At 38.0% G+C, this 25,000-nt stretch overlaps 1 protein-coding gene across 2 annotated transcripts in view; it reads left to right on the plus strand.

The window, feature by feature from the left end:
- Nucleotides 1-25,000, plus strand: part of znf385b (zinc finger protein 385B) — a 207,368-nt gene that overhangs the window by 148,494 nt on the left and 33,874 nt on the right. For both annotated transcript variants that reach the window (XM_060877038.1, XM_060877039.1), the window contains one exon: nucleotides 3,373-3,483. In XM_060877038.1, the coding sequence (XP_060733021.1) occupies nucleotides 3,373-3,483 (111 nt within the window). The remainder of the gene's footprint in view (nucleotides 1-3,372; nucleotides 3,484-25,000) is intronic.

The following is a 25,000-nucleotide window of genomic DNA, read 5'->3' on the forward strand; positions in this document are numbered from 1 at the left end:
ATCATCACCGCTCTGTTCTTCCCTGATTTTTCTATCTGCTGATCTCCTTACTTGGTCCAACTCTATATTGCTTCCCTGCCCAATGGACGAGTAAATTTTCAGGCCCTCAGCCGACGGTTTAATTTACCTGCATTGTGAAACGAACCCACACCAATTAGCAAACAAAGCGGCGAGTATCAGTTGCACTCTGATTAAAACCTGGCAAATGGGCACATACAGTCTAAACAGTACTATATAGGCCAGCCAGTAATCAGTGGCTGTTTGTAGTTTCCTCTCCTCTGACTTAACTGTGCAGGGAACAGAGTTTATAAGATACTAGTGTTGATTAAAAATTCAAATGAAAAGCACTGCTAGGAACGTGAGGAGCTCGGAATGGATTCGGATCAGAGCATCTCCTGTTTACTGCAAACCTCTCAGTTATTCAGAGCTAATCAGGAGCCGGAGAGATAGACATCAGCTGTGTGTGTGTGTGTGTGTGTGTGAGAGAGAGAGAGAGAGAGAGAGGGAGAGACAAGACACACACATTTCCCATTTCTCTGTCTCATCTCTCCTCCATCACTCGCACCCTTGCACCAACACGACCCGATCGTTCAAGGTACGTCTCCTCCTCGTCTTGCTCTTCACAACATTACCCGCTTGTTTTTTTTACTGTCTTTTCCTGTCTTTTTTTAAATGAATTCACATTTCGCCTCCAGAAGTGATGGCCAGAGGGTGAAACGCGATCACCAAGAGCTAAAGACAAATAATAGAAAGTATTTTACGAATTGCCTGCTGTTGGGATTACAAACCCGTCAGCGCCGTCAAGCTGCTTTGTTGAGGCTAGAGATGATTTGCTAGTCTGCTTTGCTGTGCATAACAAGCAATGTTAGAATAAACTTGAACACATAGCGGTAAGTTCTTAAAAGTGTTGACGAAAACAAACTGTACTCGTCAGGTGTTTAGTGTGTGTTAGATTTTACTGAGCTGATTATTTGATAATTTGGTAATTAATATTATTTGTAGTACTATTAGTTAACAGTGAATGTTAATGGACTTTTAACTTACTGTATATGAAAAAAAGAAAGTAAGGTCCATTAGGGATTGTGTGTGGTTATGTCTGTTTTTCAGAACGTGTGTGTGTGTGTGTGTGTGTGTGTGTGTGTGTGTGTGTGCGTGTGTGTGCTGTCAGAGCGCTGCTCTCTTCTCTTCTCTTCTCCTGACAGAATGAGCAGTTACTCAGTGAGAAAGTGAGATTGTTTGAGTAAATGAGCTGTATATGTGTGTGTGTGTGTGTGTGTGTGTGTGTGTGTGTGAAGTCTTATTACTGATCCATCTCCACATCTCACATCTGATATCAGTGTGGTCATGTGATGGTCAGTCAGTGTGTTCATTGTATTTGGATTCTTGAGTTTCACGTAGTTTTTTTCTTTCAGTCTCTCTCTCTCTCTCTCTCTCTCTCTCTCTCTCTCTCACACACACACATACACACACATATACTCACTTGCTCGCTTGCATGCACGCACATGCACACGCACAATCTCACTTTCACACACACTTTCTTTGTTGGTCATTTTAAATGTTAATAAGCTACAGTGCCAGTTTGTAATCAATTATAATCCTGTCGAGGATTGTTTTTCCAGTCATGAATATACTCTATCTGTGTTTCTTCTTTTTTATTGTGTAACTGGGTGGGTTTAATGGGTTTAAAATAGTGTTTCTGTGCTAAATATTGTAAAAGGATCACTGTCTGCGTGTACTGCTGTGTGTAAAGTCTCTCTGTTTTTCTTCACTTTCTTTCAATATTTTTTTGTTCTCTCTTTTTCTCTCAACCTAAAACATTTGCAGCTTCAGCACCCTGTGGGTCATTTATAAAGAATAACTATACAGAGTGAAGGTGAATGTTTTTAAGTGTGTTTTCGACTGTTGCAGAGTTCAGCTGGAGTTCAGCCGGGCGTATCAGAGAGCTACGGCAAAACAAAGTTGAATATTACATAAAGAATGCAACATGGTTTAAGCTCTTGAGAGAACTCGAAGAAGCAGAGGAACTTGAGAAACGACGGTGTGACATAAGACGAGACCGAAAGAAGAATCTGCAGGAGATAAAACCCGGATGAATAAAACAGGCGGTGGGTCAGCGAGAGGGAACCCTAATGAGTGCTGAGATCTTTATTAACTTTAAGAAACCGTCTGGATTAAGAGCAACACGTTCACGTTGTCTCCATCCTCTCCTTCATCTCCTTCTCCATCGCAGTAGAAGAAAAATTAATAAAGTGCAAGTTGTAGCAGGAAGAAAATTGTATGAAATTAGGAAGACATCTAAAATATGAAGCACTGCAAAAAAATAAACATAAAAATCTTGGGAAGTGGAAATATATTGAATACAGACAAATGGATTTAATATTCCTTATTGAGATTACAATCAACCAGCTGCTGAGCCTCTATTTATAGACGTTTCTCTAATATCAGGCTCCAAACGGTGAAAAAAGCGAACGCGTCTAAGGAGCAACAGAACGAGACCGACGGAAGTTTGACGTTTGTAAATACCGTCTACGAATAAGAACGTAATACATAAGAGGAAGAAACACATCAATAACAATAAGAAAGACTAACAACAATTACAGTAATCGTAAGAACCGCTACAGCAATCAAAAGAGCAGCAGCAATACAATGAAGAAGAAAAAGAAGAAGAACCAAAAGAACAAGAAAATTGAGGAAAGAAGAACAGTAATAATAAGAAGCTATTGTGACTTGTGATGGGTTGGGACTCTGTAGACAAAGTGACTGTAGATTATATAGCAGATAAAATCTTAAGGTTAAAGCTCTGGGATGTTGATCAGAGGACTGGGGTTCAAGCCCCAGCACTGCCAAGTGAAAGTGAAAGTGAAAAGTGACGTGACATACGGCTAAGTACGGTGACCCATACTGCGTTTAACCCATCCGAAGTGCACACACACAGCAGTGAACACACACACACCATGAACACACACCCGGAGCAGTGGGCAGCCATTTATGCTGCGGTGCCCGGGGAGCAGTTGGGGGGGTTCGGTGCCTTGCTCAGCCGGCCCGAGACTCGAACCCACAACCTTAGGGTTAGGAATCAGACTCTCAAACCATTAGGCCAGGACTTCCCCCGTTGGGGGTTCGAATCTCCCACTGTTGGGCCCTTGAGCAAGGCCCTTAAACCTCTTTGCTCCAGTGGTGCTGTATCATGGCTGTGACCTTGTGCTCTGACCCCAACCTCCTCAGTTTGAATGAATTTCACTAGATGTGACAACATAAAGGTTTTATTTAATGCACAACTCCTTGACTCTCTCTCTCTCTCTCTCTCTCTCTCTCTCTCTCTCTCCCCCCCTTTATCTGTCATTTCAATTGAATTCCCTCCTTGTCTTTCAGATGGATCCCGTCCAGAAAGCCGTTATCAATCACACGTTTGGGGTCTCCATCCCTCCGAAGAAGAAGCAAGTGATCACGTGCAACATCTGCCAGCTCCGCTTTAACTCAGACGTGAGTGCTTAGTTCAGACTCTCATTACATTACAAAGGTTGTACCGTACTGTACAGGTGTCCGTGTGGAAACGTGAGAGTTTTAAGCCATTGAGGTGTGTGTGTGTGTGTGTGGGTGTGTGTTGGGTTTGTTGTGCATCTGTCTTCTGTCGGCGTGTCACATTTCATTAAGATCACTGAGAGATCACAGTCCTGATCCTTTAGTGTCATGGTAGTGCACTTCAGCTCGTCAGCTCAATAACATAAGCGCGTGGGCGTAAAACAACAGTTATACAGGATAATAATCATGGCAAGACACGACAGTGTGACCACACGTGACTGTTGCCACCCTGAAGTCAGTTATCTTCAATCGCTAATGATTATGCTAAGCTAAAGAGTCATAACTGTTTCTTATTCATTTTTAGTTAGGATCCTTAAATTTACCTTAAAATAAGTTCATTCTCACTTACATGATTTTTGCGGCAGAAAACGACGTCTTTAGGATTGCTACTTGCTCCACCCACTGGGAAACGTTGTTACTATGACAACCGGTCTTTGGAACACCTACATATGGCTTCGCAATACAAGCGCCCGGAGACTCATTGTATGTGTGAACAGAGCTTCATATCAGAAGTGTGCCTAGTGCTGAACCGTACTATATAGAAAGTGTGTTTGAATTTATTGTTGTGTGTTTGTGTGCGTTTATAGAGTGTCTGTTAGATCAGTGGTTTTTACTCTGATTGCTTTATACCACCCGCTTTGCACTGTTTCATGTATTTCCTTTCCTGTTCTAACATCATCATCATCATCATCATCATCATCATCAAACACTTTAGAGCTTGTGTGTTAGAGTAGGAGAAACATTCCCATCGCATGGTGATAAGGAAATAAAGGAGCAACCGCACTTTTTTATTTTATTTATTTATTTATTTTAAATCGCAGAGTCAAATTTGGAGGCATGGAGGTAAAACAAAGCTGGACAGCATGCTACTGAAATATTAGACTTGTTAGAGAGTGAATAAGGAGATTAAGGACACGCTGAGATGTATTCCAACATTGCAATGTAACTAAAAATACCAGCTTGGCTCCCACTTTAACTGCAGCTACACACACTCGAGTCTAACGAGTCTCACTTCCTCTTCTCCTGGTTTTCTGCTCAAAAATCTACAGTGAAGGCAAACAACCTCTTCATCACCAACTGATATTACTGACGATGATAAATCTGATCTAAGTGCCAAGGCTGGTAAGAGTGTTGTTATGGTTACCATGTGTACATCACATTTCCCCCATATGACCACATAATGTGCAGCACTAGCACTTTTTCTGGAAAAGAAAAACTGTGAAAACGCCAAAAGACACCAAATGTGGGCTAAATGTGGTGTATAGTGATGTCATTCCTTTCATTTCTGCTCGATAACAAACTCCCTAATCCATATCACATCATTTTTTATCTTTTTATGACCATAATGGAAAAGCAACTCCAGATAAAAACGTCTAAGACGTAGTTTTTTTGTGATGAAAACCCCTGAATCGTCGACGCACAGATCTCAAATCCGATTGGTCAGAATGAGTGGATTATTTTTGTAATCGCACTGAAGTCTCTCAGCTGTAACAAAGAATGATGCGTTTAAAATTTAGTAGCTCTTTTGAATACGTTATTGTTTCTATAGATTATTATTTATTTGACAGGGACTCACGTAATCTTATCAGATACTAAACAGATTTTAAATTGTGAGTTTTACAAAATCAGTTGATGTGGTGATTATTTTTGTTTGTTTATTTATTTATTTATTTATTTATTTATTTAACCAGAGCTGTTCAACATTTTTGGAAGGCGTCTCGGTTTGACTGGTTTTTGAGAAAGAGAGAAATTTTTAAAATGAAAATTTTAACACTGAAAACAAATTAAACAATTATTCTCACCATTAATTACTGAACACAGTCCATCATTACAACCTCGTTCAGTTTAAAATGTATAAATTACATTCAGTAACTTATAATGATTAGATATATAAATATATAAAGATTAGTAGAAATAATATTTTTGACCTATTCTTAAAAACTGATACAATTTTGTTTTGTGGATTTTTTTGGGGGGGGTGGAAGAGTTTGAATTTTTTTTTTTCTTTCTTTCTTTCTTTCTTTTTTTTTTTTTTTTTTTTTTTTGCTGATTCAGCAAAATACTTGCTTTTGCTTAATTTTTTTCCCATAAAATTTTCTAATTTTTGTGCTTTTTTTGGTGGAATACTAAAATTCAAATTTACTATTTGAATGTGTAATACTACTTAAATTTGTCAAAAATTGTTAAATTATTCTTACTCCTACCGGTGAAGACCTATATGTAATGAGTTACTAGGAGAGCTGCACACATGTTTGCATGTTGTGATGCCACAAAACGTGCCTCAGCTCCTCAAAATATCACAGAGTCAAATGTGTTTGTATTTAACTCCAATGAACAAGCCTGAGGCGACTGAGGTGACTGTGGTGAGGAAAAACTCCCTTAGATGGAAGAGGAAGAAACCTTGAGAGGAACCAGGCTCAAAAATGAACCTCATCCTCATTTAGGTGACACTGAAGGGTGTGATTATAAACTGTTATAAACACCGGAGAGTGTTATTATGAATAATGTTCTTTCTAGAGTCAGATACTATACAGATACTGAGGTATTAATGAGGAGGTTGTTGTCCACATGGAGTTAGCATCTACTCTTATAATAGCCGAATACTTGATGAGTCCAAATGGAGCTGGTACATGTTTAGACGCATCAGGATCCTCACAGGGTTGACCTCATGTCAATGACGTTTCAGAATCTTCATGACACGTCTAGTCAAGTTTGTTTTGTTCAAAAAAAGAAACAAATAAAAATGAACACAAAAAAGACTAAAATGAAAACAAAATGTCTAAAGAGTGAATGAGAGAAAGAGAGCGGCGTGATTGTTTATTCCAGCTACAGCGAGAGCAGGTACTCACTTTTCTTCAGATGTTACACAACATTAAATCTTAACTACAAACCGTTAAAATGAATGTCTTTCATTAGTAAATTAAACATCAGAGTTGTTGGCAAATCACTGTGGTATAGAAGCAGAGTAACAGAGGATGTGGTTAGACAAAGAAATACCATGCGGTTATATGAAAATAATCCACTTCAGGGTGGTAGTTTTCGACACTAACACACTTAAATTTTACCTTGAGGATCCGATGAAGCGTGTTCGAAAGGAAGAACATCTTAAACTCTCCCCATTAGGGAGGATTTGAGGAATCCCTGGTTGATCCTGATCCTTAATTACTGTATGTGGGGTGGAGGCGCATGTATTGCACTTTGTATACTTTTCTAGATCAATGCCTCTGGTTCTACTTTTGGCTATTTCATCATTTTTATAGTTCTCTCTCTCTCACGCTCTCTCTCTCTTCCTTTCTTCCTCCAGAGAGTTATTTTGCCAGTCGTGTCGATTTTGTTCTGTTAAATTATTCCACTGTTGTGTTCAGCCATTAGAGAATCCGACTATTTTACAGCATTTTATAGCTTCGGTGGCCTTCATAAATGTCACTCATCGTGTTTATGTTGGCCGTTTAATAAATAATAGAAGGCAGAGAAGAGATTCTGTGCCCCAGGTGAACGCTTGCTTATTTATCTTTATGATTTTACTACCCATGCTTCTGAAAGCTGTAAATATGCAGCATTTTCTCAGCTCCAAAACTCACTTGCAGGTGTCAGATCTCCATAATTTGGTGAAGTACTGCATTTATTGTGTATTAACTCACCTGTAGTGTAATTGGAGGTAATAATAGGCTCACAGATGGGCCTTCATTATTATTTCATAGCCTTCACTCACTCAATCCAATGTGTTTATCTGTGCTGTGAAGGCTAAATAAATCAGAGCAGAGACAGATCCACGAGGTTACTGTGTCTAGGTGTTATAATGTACTCGTATAGCTTTACAAAATGATAAAGAATATAGGAATATATAATATATTATATAGACTGTGTTTGTGTGTGTGTGTGTGCAGAATATAAAATATTGGTGGTTTTTTATTTCAATGGGAGGTACATATGTGGTTGACATCAAGTCAAACATACCAGTGAATTAATGAAAGTTTTACTTGTTCTCTTGTTCCTACTCTTTAAATGTGATTAAACTCTGGAACGGGATTTTCCCCAGCACACGATATGAACTGGAACTGCAAAGTCTGAGACTTGAGGCGCTGCTGTGATTGTTGGTCGAAGCTAACAACACACAAATTGCTCATAAAGTCAGAAAAAGAGACAAAATGCTCTTGAGCAAATGATTTTTCAATACATTAGTTTACTTCATATACAATTATATACATGTTTTTTTTTTCTGTGTTTATCTCACAGATGCACGCAGAATACTCCAATACACTAGTTTAGCACAGACATAAATACAAAACATGCTCCACTATTTTACCTCACACACCAGCACTCTCTTATACACTACTGCAAAGATTTCTGTGTTAATTGTAGTGTCTCATGAATGTATTTACATTCATAAGACAATTAGGGAATTATGAGCGGTGTATGTGTGTGTGTGTGTGTGTGAGGTGAGATGAGTTTTGTTTTAAGTTTGTGTGTACATTGGGTTGTTCTAAGTTTGGTTGATTTTAAGTACAACACATCAGTTAATTAATTTTTTCTTTGTTAAATGGATGTCTGTACTTTTTATGGCTGAAAATTGCGAATGTATAAATGAACATGGAGGATTATAATCACTTCATTAAATGAGCTAAAGGCTAGGAATGTTAAAAAAAAACTAAAAAAAAAAAAAAACAATGAATAACTAAGGTGGAAACAGATGGTTGGAATTAACTGATGGTCCAATTTTGAATCGTATTCATTTTAAAGCAGCTAGCTCCACCTAACATATCGTCGCTGTCAGGCGGAATCCTCATATCTCCAAAACCGTTATTTTTCAGGAAGTTAAAAAAACACCGTACCTTATCTGCGTGCACAGGGTTTAGTCCGCGTTGCAGTGGATTGTCTCGCGCTAAATTCCAGTCCTCAGACGAGCACCAGAACTAGTGGGGGTCAAGATTTTTTTTTCTTTGAGCCCAGTGTTTTGAAGACATTTACCTCAGTAGACATTTACCTTACCTTGCGACTCTTATTAAGGAGAAATATGCCATGAAGCTCTCCCGAGGAGTGAGGAAGAGGTGGACAGTTGAAGTGTCCAATGGAGTTAAGGGATTTGCGCTCAAGCTATTTTCAAGACTTTAGATCGGTTAATAACTTGTAAAAATAACAGACCCACGTGGGGACTGACCAATAGCATCGATATGTGAAAAAATATGAAATTGACCAAATTTGGACATACGAGGTTTCCGTCCGACAGCGACGATATGATAGAATTGAAACAAATCTAATGATCCTTATTAAACTATAGTACATTTGTCTCAAATTCACTGCTAAATAATAAAACAAAAGTCATTTTTTACCGTAAAATATGTAAAGAATGACAAAAATGGCATGTGCCACATCACTTGAAAGATCAATACAAACAATTTTAAACCATGTCTTTCATTTTGCATTTTTTTTTACGGCAAGAAACGTTTGCACACTGTGCTGAGATGGTTTTTTGTTCCTACTTTTTATTTTCTATATGTGTAGATACATTTATTTATTTATTTGTTTGTTTGTTTATTTATTTATTTATTTATTTTTGGGTGAAAGGTAGCTGGTGATCTGCAAAGACAGGAGCAACTGATATTGATGTTAGAAAGTTGAATTGGAGTTGAAATTGTGCAGATAGTAGTGCATTTTTTTTTAACCCCCAAAGTGAAATATTTTCCATGTTTTTCAGGTCCATAGAGTACACTGGCTTCTTCTTGGCCAGTCAGAGATACTAAGAATCCTGCCAGAAACGAGCCACATGTGCTTGAATTACTAAACATAAAAAAGCTAGTCTGTTCTGCCATTTGGCTATGAATACTGTACTGTATGTTCAATCTGTTTACTATGTATTAATTCGGACAATAGTAGTCTCGTGCACTGTGTGGCTGAACACAAGTAGTTGATTTTTGTGCTTAGAATTAGACATAAGGTTTGTTCTGTGGTGTTTGTTCTGTGGTGGGTTCCTATATGTTCTACAGCTAACTTTGTGTGGATCCAGTGAAACCATGGCAACAGGCAGTCAACTAAAGCTTTCTAGTCACCAGCATAGAGCTGAGATCTGAGTGATACAATCCAATTCCTTCTATCTATCCTATTTCTTAATAAAGAGCCCTAAAGGAAACCAGTCCTCTTCTAGGTGACACAGGATTATAAATCATTATTATATACAGGTGTAGAAGAGCGAATTAGAACAGAACCAAGTCGGGGAAAAAATTCAGTATGAGCAGATTGTGAATAAGAGACTTGAGAAGAGACTGGACTCTGTATGATTACAGCAGCGTTCCTACAGTATTCAGGTGAGATTATCCACACAAGGAACAAGATTGCTGCTGGCATGAACGCAGGGTTATAAAACAAACATGGCAGAGGAAATTCAGGGAATAACTGTGTCCGTACCTTGCTTTTATAAAACACTCAAGGCACAAAGCAATCCAAACAAATCCCATTTAAACTCTAGCAGTTTCCCAAACTGAATAATTGAATCCTTATCCTGAAGTGACACTGTTATAAAAATTTAGATGTTATCCTCATTAAAAATATGGCACGTTGGAAACCGGTGCCAAAAACCGAGTTTCTGGTTTGTGTGATCATCCTACTGCACGGCCAAGGTGTTTCTAGTTGAATTTTCAGAAAAGATCTGTAGCCACAGATTTATGATGTTTTTGTTGTCATTGTGTGGCTTTCTGTAGGTAAAAAGCAAAGTAATTACTTACTGTACAGACATCATGTTGGCTTTGATTGAGAGTTATTTATTTTAAGATGAATTGTGCTGGGTGGCAATGTGCCCAGCCTGATGGGGGAATCCTGCAGCGAACGGTAATGGAGGAGCGGGAAACAGACGGGATATGTTATTCTGGCGTCTGTTTTGTCTCATTTTGCATCTTTTTAATCCACATTGTGAAATGCAGCCAGAGACTCGGAACAGTTCTGCATGTGTGAGGAAAGCAGGAACAACTCCATTGTTCCTACTCATTAAACTTAATTAATCGATTGTTATCGACGCTGGAACTGGATTTTCCCCAGCACTCACTTTGAATTGCAACAAGTCTGACTACAGGCACTGCAGTGATTGTTGGTTGAAGCTAACAACGCACAAAATGCTCATGGATATAGCTGGGAAATAGACACAAGTACCTCACAAATATATACAAACTGCTCTTTGATATACTCTGCCTTGCACAGACAGATGTTTTTCAAGACACTAGTTTTTCTTAACATATATACACAAAACACTCTGAAATACAATGCTTTACCTCAGATATATACAAAAAAACTATCTAATATGTTAGTTTCTCACATTTACACACACTTTGATACACTAGCTTACCTCAGACATGCACACAAAACATTCTCCAATACACTATTTTACCTCACAAACCAGCACTCTACCCACTGCCCAGCTTTCTGTGTATTGTAATTTAAATATGAGTTAAAATACTTAATGTGAATGTTTTGTTTGTTTGTAAGATTTGAGACCAGTGTGTCTGTGAGGTAAACGAATGTATTGTATTGTATTGTATTGTATTGTGTGTATGTCTGAGGTAAACTAATGTATTGGACTGTTTTGTGTGATTGAGGTATACTAGTGCATCCAGTGTATTATAAAGTGGCTTGTGTGTATGTCTGAGGTTAACTATTATATTGGAAAGTGATTTCTGTTTATATTTAAGGTAAAATATTGGATTGTATTGGATTGTTGTGTATTATGTTGGAGGTAAACTAAAGATTTAGAGAGTAATTTTTGTGTTTGTCTGAGGAAAACTCTGTTGTATTGCTGTGTTTTTTTGTGCATATGTGTAAAGTAAATTTGTGTGTATGTGTACTGGCTAGTGCCTTGTGTTTGTTTGGGAAAACGTGTATTGGAGAGTGTTTTGTGTTTAGTGTTTATCTTTCATCTATTTTGACAGCCATGTCATCCTACTATTGCATTACTATCGCCCCGTGACTTACAGCATTAGGGTGTAGATTTACTCCATTACTTTATTCACGTCGAATCATTTAGTGAGTTCTCAAGCTTTCATGGATGGGGCAGAGTCATTCTCTTTACGATAGAAAAGGAATCTCATAATACTTGGATAATAAGTATTAATAAGTATTATAATAAGTAATAAGTGGAGCAGAGCATTATTACATACTCACTGGTCACAAAAGGTACATGACGTACAGAAATTACAATACTACTACTACTACTAATAATAATAATAATAATAATAATAATATAATCAGATATCTTGAATTATATTTCTCTAGCATTTCCATTTTTTTCTTTTAATTTGCACCTCAAGAGTTAATCGAGCACCTAACAACTTTGAATAAAATGGCCAAAAATTATGTACATGATGTTTGGCTCACTTCCTGCATTCGCATTAGTTTACTGTTTTCTCACTGTGATTAGATTTCTTTTCTCACATGAAATGAGACCTTCTTGCTCAAATAAAGCTCTCAGATTGTTAGATTGTTTTGTTAGTCTGGAATTGCAACTAATGATGTGACTTCCATCTCTTTTCAGTGAGTCAGATAATTTGACTCATTAATATAAACGACTCTTTTAGCTCCCAAAAGGCTTGTTGAGGTTTTTTTTCTAATCCTGAAACAGTTGCATCAACATGACTAATATTTGATTTTATGCGAATGATTATGGCTAAAAAATTGTATAACGAAATCATCTGATTAACAACATTTTTTAAAATTAACAGCTTTTAAGATTCAATATTCAAGAAATTCAATTCTATTACACAGTACAATGAAATTTGACTCTTTGATTCCTCCAGCAACCTCTGAAATAGTTTAAACATAAAGGACACCAAATTATAAATGACAAATAGAGCAAGTAAGGACGAAAAATTTACTTTTGCAAGAAAACATGTATTGGAGAGTGTTTTGTGTACCTTTTTTTGTTAAACTAGTCTATTAGAGTGCTTTAAAAGTGTGTATTAGTGTTTTGTGTGTATGTCTGTGGTACACTAGATTGCTGGCTAGTGCTGTGTGGGATTGCCTGAGGTAAACTATTGGAGAGAATTTTGTGTACTTGTCTCAGAGGTAAACTTGTGTATTGAAGTTTTTTGTGTGTATGTCTGAGGTAAATAGTTTTGGAAATGTTTCAATGCATATCTAAGGCAAAGTAGAGTGTAATATGTGAGGTGAAGTTTGTATGACACCCTGTGCAGAAGCACCAGAATTCTTTTTTTTTTTTCTCTTTGCTTTGGTCTCTGTTTAGTAATGAAAAACAGGACATAGCTTCGCAACCTGGTTAATCCAAAACAGATATGGCTCCACACAGCTTCTAAGATGATTTGAAGCAACATTTGCAGGATTCACGTAGGTCGAGGGTAGGTATCAAAGGGTGCAGTACGGAACGAAGAGGTCTTTGATGCTAATTCTGAATGTACTTGTTCACAAGCTGTGATCTCTCTTTCTCTTTCTCTCCCTCTCTCTTGGACCTGTGGGATATTATCAACTTCCTGTTATAAGAGGATGCAATGCTCTAGTTAGCATCTCGGAACAGATCAGGCCGTTCTCTTTACTCTGGAACACTCTATTTTAGTTTGAGTACACTGGTAGCTGGTGCGCTCTAAGGCGAACATTCTCTAGTGTATTAGCATATAAGCACAAAAGTCTAAAAATGGCCAAATATTACCAACAATTACCAAAGGCAATTACCAAAGACAATTACCAAAGAATTAATAGTGCTTAAAAGTGTTTAAAAATACTTTTAGGCAAACTGTGTCAAATTTTCACTATCCCAAACAGGCTTGCCTTTGTGATTTCTGATACTGTTTTGATTCTAAGTTACTTTCACAAAGATATATTCACAACATGGTATATTACTGAGATGAAATAAATCCTGACAAGAACATGATTATTTAAACATAGCCTTTATAACAGCTAGCTGGAAGCTTCCATTGTTTGTTAGCTACAGTACAAGGGCAAAACTAAGAAACCATCTCCAGACCCTAAACATGTCTTAGCTCAATAATGGTGTTTGAGAAAAAAATTGTATTATAAGTTTCTTTCATTAAAACCATTGAGACTGAATGTAGTTTGATGTCACTGTCGATTTTTTCCACCTTAAACTATAGTCAGTGTACAGTATGTGGTTTGCAATCTTGTTGGCTGGTGGATAGTGAATCTAAACAAGTGTTTTCTCCTTTGTTATTAACCCCATGTGACAACGAGGAAGCATTACTTTAGTTAGCTTGTCAGAATGTATCAGGTACACTCAGTTTTAGTTCAAATTTATCCTTCTCACAAGCTGTGACGCTGCATTTCATGAAAAATCGTTTTGCTCACCTAGCACTTCTTAGCATGTCACCTCAGGAAAAAGACAGAAGCACAGTGGAAAGGGAACCATTATAGCATTTTAAGCTGATTTTAATGAAGCATCAAGTTTTTTATTCATCACATGGCTGGTTTGCATCAGGCTCCTGGCTCAGCCATGAATATTAGCTCATGCTCTCAAAAACTCAGTCTCTGGCTTCATTAAAGCCACAACACTTTTCTTCTGTTTCTGTGAGAGGTGAAAATGTCTCTGTGATGAAATTTAATCCTATTCTTTAGCACTTGTTGAGCCTACACCATGTCATCCTATCCTTATAGCCTGAGGTGTGAAGGAGAGAAAACAGGAGGCAACTGGAGGTCTTTGCTAACAATGTTCTTGAAAACCTCCTGTAATGAAGTTGCATGGTTTCTGTCAGAGTCCTTTACTCTGATAATAGGATAGCAGGAGGGCAGCTGGGAGATGAAGACTTAAGAGGTCTTGCATTGCAAATGGAAAGACGATATCCAACACACACTATCTGATGATGTGAATCTTTGTATTAGCCTGGAAACATCTGTAAAACGAGTTTCCATGGTTTCCTAATTCTCTGCCTAGAGAAAGGTGATAAGAGTCGGTTGAGAAACTGAATCTTGAACCTTTAAGTAAGCTTTATAAGCCTTTCAGCCTCACAGGTTGCTGTTACTGACAAGCTAACAAATCCATACAACTCATTCTTGGTATCCAGGGATCAGGTTTGGTTGCTAAGCAAACAATTACATATTCTAGTATATCGTCGTCATAGTAAATGCATTTTATATATATATATATATATATATATATATATATATATATATATATATATATATATATATATATATATATATATATATATATATACGTACCAAATGCAGACAGATCAGAATGAGAGTGATATGCTCATATTTCCATATGAGCATCAGAGGACCTGGCTGCAGCATTCTGGCTCATTTGAAGGTGCACTATAGCTGAACGATTTGCTCTGCACTAATCTAGGTGTGACAAAATGCTGCTAGGAAAGATTAACATACATACAGAAACACATTCACGATTAAAGTCACCAGATATCCTAGTGCAAGTTTTTGGCACATGAGAGGAAACCTAAGAACCTAGAGGAAACCCATATAGACAGAGAGAAAATGTGTCCTTATTTTAATAATTACTATGTACTGTATAAGATATCTGTACTGTATCTTTCATCTATTTTGACAGCCATGTCATCCTACTATTGCATTACTATCGCGCAGTGACTTACAGCATTAGGGTGTAGATTTACTCCATTACTTTATTCACGTCGAATCATTTAGTGAGTTCTCAAGCTTTCATGGATGGGGCAGAGTCATTCTATTTACGATAGAAAAGGAATCTCATAATACTTGGATAATAAGTATTAATAAGTATTATAATAAGTAATAAGTGGAGCAGAGCATTATTACATACTCACTGGTCACAAAAGGTACATGACATACAGAAATTACAATACTACTACTACTAACAATAATAATAATAATAATAATAATAACAATAATAATAATAATAATCAGATATCTTGAATTATATTTCTCTAGCATTTCCATTTTTTTCTTTTAATTTGCACCTCAAGAGTTAATCGAGCACCTAACAACTTTGAATAAAATGGCCAAGAATTATGTACATGATGTTTGGCTCACTTCCTGCATTCGCATTAGTTTACTGTTTTCTCACTGTGATTAAATTTCTTTTCTCACATGAAATGAGACCTTCTTGCTCAAATAAAGCTCTCAGATTGTTAGATTGTTTTGTTAGTCTGGAATTGCAACTAATGATGTGACTTCCATCTCTTTTCAGTGAGTCAGATAATTTGACTCATTAATATAAACGACTCTTTTGGCTCCCAAAAGGCTTGTTGAGGTGTTTTTTTCTAATCCTGAAACAGTTGCATCAACATGACTAATATTTGATTTTATGCGAATGATTATGGCTAAAAAATTGTATAACGAAATCATCTTATTAACAAAATAACAGCTTTTAAGATTCTATATTCAAGAAATTCAATTCTATTACACAGTACAATGAAATTTGACTCTTTGATTCCTCCAGCAACCTCTGAAATAGTTTAAACATAAAGGACACCAAATTATAAATGACAAATAGTGCAAGTAAGGACGAAAAATTTACTTTTGCAAAAAAAAGTGTATATGTGCAATGTAAACACGACGATACTATAATACTATATATCAAATGTAATTGTTGAAGATGTTTAAATCCTTTGTTGCATTTTATTAAACATTTTCATAATCTTTTGCCTCGATCAGCATTTAGTGTTCTTTCCATAAATCCTAATCAGTGACATCACTCAGGTTCTACAGAGTAAATCTTTACAGTGGTGTTCAGTCTGTTCCTGAACCCTCCTGAACTTTACTGCTGTGCTGGAAGAATTTTGCTAAGCCGAACACGAGATGTTTGTTTTGTAACAACTTTTACGACTGCTGTGTAATGACCCGAAACCAGTTTCCATCAGCGCTCGTTCAGTCCTTCATTATAGATTTTCTTCTCCTTTTTGATTGATAGTCTCACTGTTCAGATCGATGGATGTAAAAGCTCAGTTGCGGTCAGTGCTCGTGTCCATTAAGCAGTCAGGCCGAGTTTAGCCTTGTTTTCCACATTCGACGCCACACCGGCTGTGTGGAAGAAGTTTTCCTGTCCAAACCCGCAACATTGTTTACTTACAGTAATAGGGCTTTTAACAACCTGGGTTTAAGATATGACTCATATTAAGATTAATATGTGCAGCAGTATTTTATGATCGCTCCATAAAATGCACACGTTCTTATTTTCTCCTCTACGTTGTGGTTTTCTGATCTTCCAAACTTAACCAACAAGCTCATAAATTCATAAAGGTTTTTTTTTTTCTTACTCTCTTTCTTCTTAGTTTGAAACTGATTTTATTTCATATTTTAGTCCCACCACATTTTGGCTCTGTGTGTCTTGCTGTAAATTTTAAATTCCCCCAGATGTAGCCTGAACGAGCTCATTAAACGTGTATTGGGAGAGATAAATAAATAAATAATGTGATTTCAGCCCGCCCTGGCTAAAGGTGTCTGTGAGGCGAGAGATTCTGCGAGGCTGTGGCTTCTTTCCAGTGTTCGCTAAGCAATCATACAGCACCGTGATCTGAAACTCAGCCCAGTATGGTCTATACCCAGCACATCTCATTAAAGCTTTAGTGTCTTCTTCCAACACGCCGTATTAAAGACATGGTGTGACGCCAAGGCTAGCCGGCATTCCTCGTAACACACTCCAATTAATCCTGTATAGTGCTGTTAGCACGCTGACACTGGTGCACGGAGTCTCTATTGAACGACACGGCTCACTCGAGGCTAACGCTCAAGACCATAACCCCTTCCCAGATCATGGCAAAAATCAAACTCTTACTTGGAAATCGTCACCCCATTTATAATCCCCAGTTGGAAAGACAGACAGCGAATGTAACTTTAATGAGCAAAGGACAGAAATGATAAGTTAGCACAGAGTAAAAGAAAAAAAAAAACAACGGAATATTGGCACATTTCTGTATGTTATTATGGGAATATAAGAAGTCAGATTTTTACTAATTGCTCAGTTGACCTTGATGTTTAAGAGCGCTAATGTAGAGTTTAGGAGATGGACAAAATCACTGAGTATGCTTACAGCTTTTTCATTCATTCATTCATCTTCTACCGCTTATCCGAACTACCTCGGGTCACAGGGAGCCTGTGCCTATCTCAGGCGTCATTGGGCATCAAGGCAGGATACACCCTGGACGGAGTGCCAACCCATCGCAGGGCACACACACTCATTCACTCACGCAATCACACACTAGGGACAATTTTCCAGAGATGCCAATCAACCTACCATGCATGTCTTTGGACCGGGGAGGAAACCGGAGTACCCGGAGGAAACCCCCAAGGCACGGGGAGAACATGCAAACTCCACACACACAAAGTGGAGGCGGGAATCGAACCCCGACCCTGGTGGTGTGAGGCGAACATGCTAACCACTATGCTTACAGCTTATTGTTGATAAGATAGTATGTACTGTGTAAACCTGGCTAGTGTGTGTAAAGTAGGGCACGCACACACACGCTTCTCTGATCGGATCCTGATTCGTCGAGACACATTTGATTGAAAAAAAGATTTTACCGCATGTCATACATTATGATCGTTAAAAAAAAACTAATTCAATTAGATTGTGGTCTGATATCGCTTGTATAAATGGCCGTGATGACCCTGTGCTACTGCTGGCTATGAAATCTTAAATATCTTTAAACCGTTTGGGGCATTGACCAGTTAAATAGTTCCTCACAAACAGCACACCTTTAAAACACAAATAAATAAAATCTGTCTTGCTATAAGCATTTAGAAATATGTCAACATAAAGATTACTATGACTAGTAAGCAGAGATGGGGGACTCGAGTCATATGACTTGACTCGAGTCAGACTTAAGTCGCAAATTTGAGACTTGAGACTTGCTTGACAAATATTAAAAAAAGATTCGACTTGACTTTGACCTGACATTCATGACTTGAGACTTGACTCGGACTTGAGTTAAATGACTCAGAGACGGGGGACTCGACTTGACTCGAGTCAGACTTAAGTCGCAAATTTGAGACCTGAGACTTGCTTGACAAATATTAAAAAAGTGACTTACTCCACCTCTGCTAGTAAGACTACTAATTAGTGGGATGTGGTAGCTCAGTGGTTAAGGTGTTCGACTACTGATCGGAAGGTCACTGGTTCCAATCCCAGGTCCACCAAGTTGCCACTGCAGGGCCCCTGAGCAAGGCCCTTAACCCTCAATTGCTCAGGTGTATAAACTGAAATAAGAAAAATGTAAGTCACTCTGGATAACAGTGTCTGCTAAAATGCTGTAAATATAAATATATAAATATAAATTACTATGAAGTAAGAAATTGGGTAATTAAAAGAATAATATGGTTTGTTTTTCTGCACTTCCTAAACATTTGAATCAAATCATACAGCACTTTTTCTGTATTTCTGTATTTAAAAAAAAAAAAAGCACGGTGGCTTAGTGGTTAGGGTGTATCCTGCCTTGATGCCCGATGACGCCTGAGATAGGCACAGGCTCCCCGTGACCAGAGGTAGTTCAGATAAGAGGTAGAAAATGAGATGAGAGTAACAGTGACCACATTTCTCTGCTCAGCTGCTTCAATTCTTCTTGAAAAAATTTCTCTTCTGAACAAAACCATTTCTCTGTGTGTGTGTGTACGTGTGTGTGTGTGTGCGTGTGCACGCCTATCTGTCTACTTCTTTCGCCTGGACAGGCATTAGCTAGGGTGCGCATTAGCAAAATTGAAAGGTAACGAGATAAGAGAGGGTCAGGAAAGTAGTGCCGTTTCCCCACATTAAGCTTTCCAGCACTTAATTAGCCATAATGAGCTGTGTTTAAATTGGAGCACAGGGGTATTTGAGTGCTCTTGAAGAGCCCTAATCTTTTTGTCTCTGGAGAAGTTTCTAAGGAATGTGCACAGAAGCCCCGTGGCAGTTTGGATCAAAACAGGGCTTGAGCCAAAACCACAAAGTTATCTATGGTGGACATGTTCAAAGAGCTTTCAGTGGTAGCTGAGCTTTGTAGTAAGGCATGAAAAAATATGTTGTTATGGAAAATACATGTTGCTTGCTGGACATGTGAAAGAATTGAATATTACAGCTTGGCTGTCTGTTGTGCTGTTTGGGAACTAGTCTGTGAGTGACAGTGGACTAGTGCAAACATTTCAGCATTAGATTATTGCTCAAGCATCAGTTATTATTATTAATGATAAATTAGAGAGTGGTTTAGTTGTATTAAAATAGATGCATTTAAAATTCTAGTTTGTTTGTGACACAGTCATACACAGTATGGCATGCAGTAAAATACTTTATATGACTCATAAAAATGGAATCAAAACAGACTTATGGAATTTTAATAGAATTACAATAACAATCGAATTTAACTATACAGGTGGGAAAGAGGAAAATATATAGAAAAATAAAAATATAATATATATCATTTTATTTATTTTCATCAACAGTCATGGAGGAAAAAGCATAATTATCCCATAACCTTTGGATCTCTTCATAATTTGGAAATATTTTTGAGAATTTGTTTAAACCTCTTTTTCTAAAATCAAAAATTATTGTTTGAGGTATTTATAGAAATGAGATTATAAAAATAATTCTTTTAATGAATTAATATTAGGAATTGTTTATACCTATAATGGCTTCTTTTTAAAAATTTAGAATGTAAAAAGTTTTTTTATTTGTTTTTATTCCTCTGTGATTTTAAGACAAAATTAGAAAGTCCATCTAGTTACAGTAAGATATAAATTTAGCAGTTGTTTAATCAGTTTGTGGGGGGCACGGTGGCTTAGTGGTTAGCACGTTCGCCTCACACCTCACGCCTCACACCTCCAGGGTCGGGGTTCGATTCCCACCTCCGCCTTGTGTGTGGGGAGTTTGCATGTTCTCCTCGTGCCTCGGGGGTTTCCTCCGGGGTACTCCGGTTTCCTCCCCCGGTCCAAAGACATGCATGGTAGGTTGATTGGCATCTCTGGAAAAATTGTCCATAGTGTGTGATTGCTTCAGTGAATGAGAGTGTGTGTGTGCCCTGCGATGGGTTGGCACTCCGTCCAGGGTGTATCCTGCCTTGATGCCCAATGATGCCTGAGATAGGCACAGGCTCCCCGTGACCCGAGGTAGTTCGGATAAGCGGTAGATAATGAATGAATAATCAGTTTGTCCGTTATACCATGAACATGACTGAATTAACCAAATACCACCTAATGGACCTCAATTCATTGTATAGTTCATTGTAATTCACTGTATGATGGCTGGCCCTTCGCTCCGAACCCAACCTTTTCATGCGAAGAAAAGAATTGCACTGTGCTGTAGGGTAAGGGTTAGGATTAGGGAACGCATATGTTGCGATAATAAAGGCTTCTAGTCCCCAATTTCTCATATTTATTTCTCCAAATGTCAGTTTGACACACAGGAAGTTACGAATGTTAAAGCTTGCTTTTTCTACTTATTTGGATTACAAGAAAACACAAACTATTTCTTAAGCCGGGGAAGTCGTAGCCTAATGGTTAGAGAGTTTGACTCCTAACCCTAAGGTTGTGGGTTCGAGTCTCGGGCCGGCAATACTACGACTGAGGTGCCCTTGAGCAAGGCACCGAACCCCCCCCAACTGCTCCCCGGGCGCCGCAGCATAAATGGCTGCCCACTGCTCCGGGTGTGTGTTCACGGTGTGTGTGTGTTCACTGCTGTGTGTGTGCACTTTGGATGGGTTAAATGCAGAGAACGAATTCTGAGTATGGGTCACCGTACTTAGCCGTACGTCACGTCACTTCACTTCACTTATGGTGTTTGATCTTAAGATTAGATCGTTAGATTGCAGGTTTTGTATTACTCATGTTCTTTTTTGAAGGTTAGCAGAATATGAAGTCGACACATGTTTCTTGCTTCCTGTCTTCTAAGCTTGTACAACTGAAGCAAGTTATTGAGGACCAGAAACCTAGTTTTGCACAGTGAGACAGGATAAATACTGAACTTATCAAGAAATGTGCATTTACGGTCCCTGGACTCACTGAAGACACAAAGCATTTAACAAGGTTGTGAATAGAGAGTCAAGAGAACAGTTGGAGAGAGTACTTACTGTATCAAGGGTTGTTCCTTCAGAGATGATCGCTGATGATGCTTATCATGACCTTGTAACAGTTTAGACCTTGACCTAATGTAAAGGCAGGACTAAGGATGCAACAGTGTCCTAGTAGTGTTATGTCCTGGTGCACAGAAGGTGACTACTGTGTATATCAATTCAATTCGATTCAATTAAGTTACTATTTATCTCTAACATTTATCCATAATGAGTAATCCTGAGGTGACTGTGGTGAGGGAAAAAGTCCCTGATATGATATGGGGAAGAAACTTTGAGAGGAACCAGACTCAGAAGTGAACCTCATCCTCATTTATTTACATTTACATGTCCTTTAAAGTTGTAGTTTGTTGTTGAATGGAATTATGCATCCAAGAGCTCCCGAGGAACTAACAGGTCAGCATATGTTCACCACAGACCCAACACTAATACCTTCCTGCCGAAGTCTTCAAATGATTGCTGATGAAGACCTGACCATAAACTTGAAGACCTGACTGATGCAACAGTGGTTCAAAGAAGGGTCTCTGGGCAGCCCCATCTACAGCAATCCCATTGTCGAGTCGATGGTTGTTCATGCAGATCAAACCCCAGCAGATATCATTTTATTTAGAGAAATGACATATATACATTGACATATATATCTAAACTGGAAATTCACGGCTAGAAGGTTAAACAGCTAGCAATAAATACACAAAAAGAACGCATGTAGCTTAGTTGACTGATTCATCTGAGAACCAAGAAGCAAACACACACACACACACACATACACAGTTGGTCCTTAGTCCTTTAATGAGTCAGTGATGAGGCACGGAGCTTATGGTTGTAGTAAAAGTTTATTGCTCCAAGATGTTACTGATTTCAACGCTGGGCTCTTAGACATTTCTACACTTATTCAAGGTGTACCATGAAACACGCACACACGCTTCGTCTTGTTTGTATGATCTTTCATTGTACACCACATGCCCGTGATTTATATTAGACAATCAAGAGCTAGACTGAGTGGAGTCAAACATAATGAGCATTTAAGATATTAATCAAAGAACAGCACAAAAAAGAAAAAGCATCATTATTTTTCTTCCAACAACACACAAAGGCACACTGTTGAACCACACGCATAATAATAACACATCATGCATGCTGGATTATAGAGGCAGCACACACACTATGGTTCACTGGTGTTTGAGTCAACAGAGGGTGGGGCTAAAGTTGAACAGGGGGTGGGGCCAAAAAAAACTTTTTCACTCTTATTTTTTCAAGCTTAGTGTACAGGTTAGCTATAAATTAGCTGTGGTAGCTATATAACTTGAATGCAAATAGCTAATTTACTTACATAACTTACATAACAAACTCAGTTAATGGTGTGCTGTTAGAGACAAATCAAATCTTGGGTGGCAAAAGTAACTCGGGTCATATGACCCCGTTCTTGTTTATTTCCTAAATACAGCATGCCCTAAATTTGTTTTTCTTTTTTTCCCACAGTAGCTTTGCCTGGCAGTATTACAAGGAGTTATCTTTCTTTAATATATGCAGTTTATTTAAGGGACAAGTGAGATTAGACTATTATTATAACAAGTGTTGAAAACGTGTTTAAACATCACACAAGCTGCAACTTAAAAGCAAAGTATAAAAAAAACTTGCAACTCTATTATGGTTCTCCTTTCTGGGACTTATGTGCACTCCAGGCATGATCACATTAGCATATCAAACGTGTGTTTGTGTGTGTGAGTGTGTGTGTGTGTGTGTGTGTGTGTGTGTGTGTGTGTGTGTGTGCGTGTTAGATAAAGTAAACTGAACAGACTTTATTCATCCTGAAGAAGGCTGCTGGTTGCTGGCCATCTTGTCCATCAGAGAAGAAAAAAACACTCGCATGCATAATGTTCAACAATACAGCAGCAGTTCACACAGACATGAAAGTGTGTGGAAGAAACAACTCCGTTCACAAAGCAATCAAAGCAGAGGTGGGTGTGAGGTTTGAATGTTGTGGTGGTGTGTTTGTTACCACTGGGCAGCTGAATGTGAGTGCATCATCTCTTTATTTGGGCTAATTCAATAATCCTGTTCTTATAGTCAGTGTTCTTAGTGCGGTCCTGATCATAGATCACAGCCGGTCTGGGTAAGTAGAGATCAATCTTAGAAAAAAAAAAAAGAGAACAAGCATAGGTCAAAGTCAGAAGTTAGAAAACATAATTTAAAAAAACTGAAGAACCAGACATGGACATGAAAAACAAGGAGAGAATGGGAAAAACAACAAAACAAGAAATACAAGGAACCAGGCAACTAGGAATCTGGCTGAAGCCTGATGTCTGTTTCTGTCTAAATAAATTTCTGATGCCTTTGGAGTTTTGAAAACACAGACTTCAGAGTGCAGGAGTTTAGAAAAGTAGCTCTCTGAACCAAAGTGTCCAAACTGCCCACCCACTTTATAAGCAACTGGCTGGTAGAGATGTAACAAAGAAGGGAATTAAAGAATAATACAGTATTTTGTAGCAATGCCAACACAGTGACTTTGTGGCATGTTTGCTGACTTTTTTATTTTATATAATATTTATTTAAAAAAAAAGTGAATAGTGAGCCTAGTGCAAAATGTTGTAATTTTTTGGCCAGATGATAGAGACAATACTAAAGGACTCTCTAGCTCACGTTACAGCTGTTGATTCTGTTGACTCACCACCAGTGACCCTGATGAGCTGTGCTTACACTGCCAACAACCAATCAGCCCTCAGCATTGCCCTCACTGCACAAGCACTGATTACCATTGCTCCCAATTAAACAATCACATGTGTCTTCAAATCAGTGATCACCATTGTTGCCAGCAGCCAATCACCGATAGGCATTGTTTCTATCAGCAACTAATCACCATTGTTACCCAGCAACCTAATGACTGTTTGAATAACCAGTTCCTGATTATTATTCTGAGTGTCCCCAGAATCACCAATCCCCATTGTTCCTAATTTACCAATCACAGATCCCCATTGTTCCTAATTGATCAATTACAGAACTCAGTTGGTCCTAATTAAAAGATCACTGATCTCCATTGTTCCTAATTGACCAATCACCAATCCACATTGTTCCTAAATTACCAATCACAGATCCCCATTGTTCCTAATTGATGAATCGCAATCCCAATTGTTCCTAATTGATAAATTACAGAACTCAATTGGTACTAATTGAAAGATCACTGATCTCCATTGTTCCTAATTGACCAATAACCAATCCCAATTGTTCCTAATTAATAAATTACATAACTCAATTGGTCCTAATTGAAAGATCACTGATCTCCATTGTTCCTAATTGACCAATAACCAATCCCTATTGTTCCTAATTGATCAATTACAGAACTAAATTGGTCCTAATTGAAATATCACTGATCCCATTGTTCCTAATTGACCAATCACTGATCCCTATTGTTCCTAATTGACCAATCACTGATCCCATTGTTCCTAATT

Source organism: Tachysurus vachellii, chromosome 8 (assembly GCF_030014155.1).
Source record: "Tachysurus vachellii isolate PV-2020 chromosome 8, HZAU_Pvac_v1, whole genome shotgun sequence".
In the NCBI taxonomy this organism is placed as follows: Eukaryota; Metazoa; Chordata; class Actinopteri; order Siluriformes; family Bagridae; genus Tachysurus; species Tachysurus vachellii.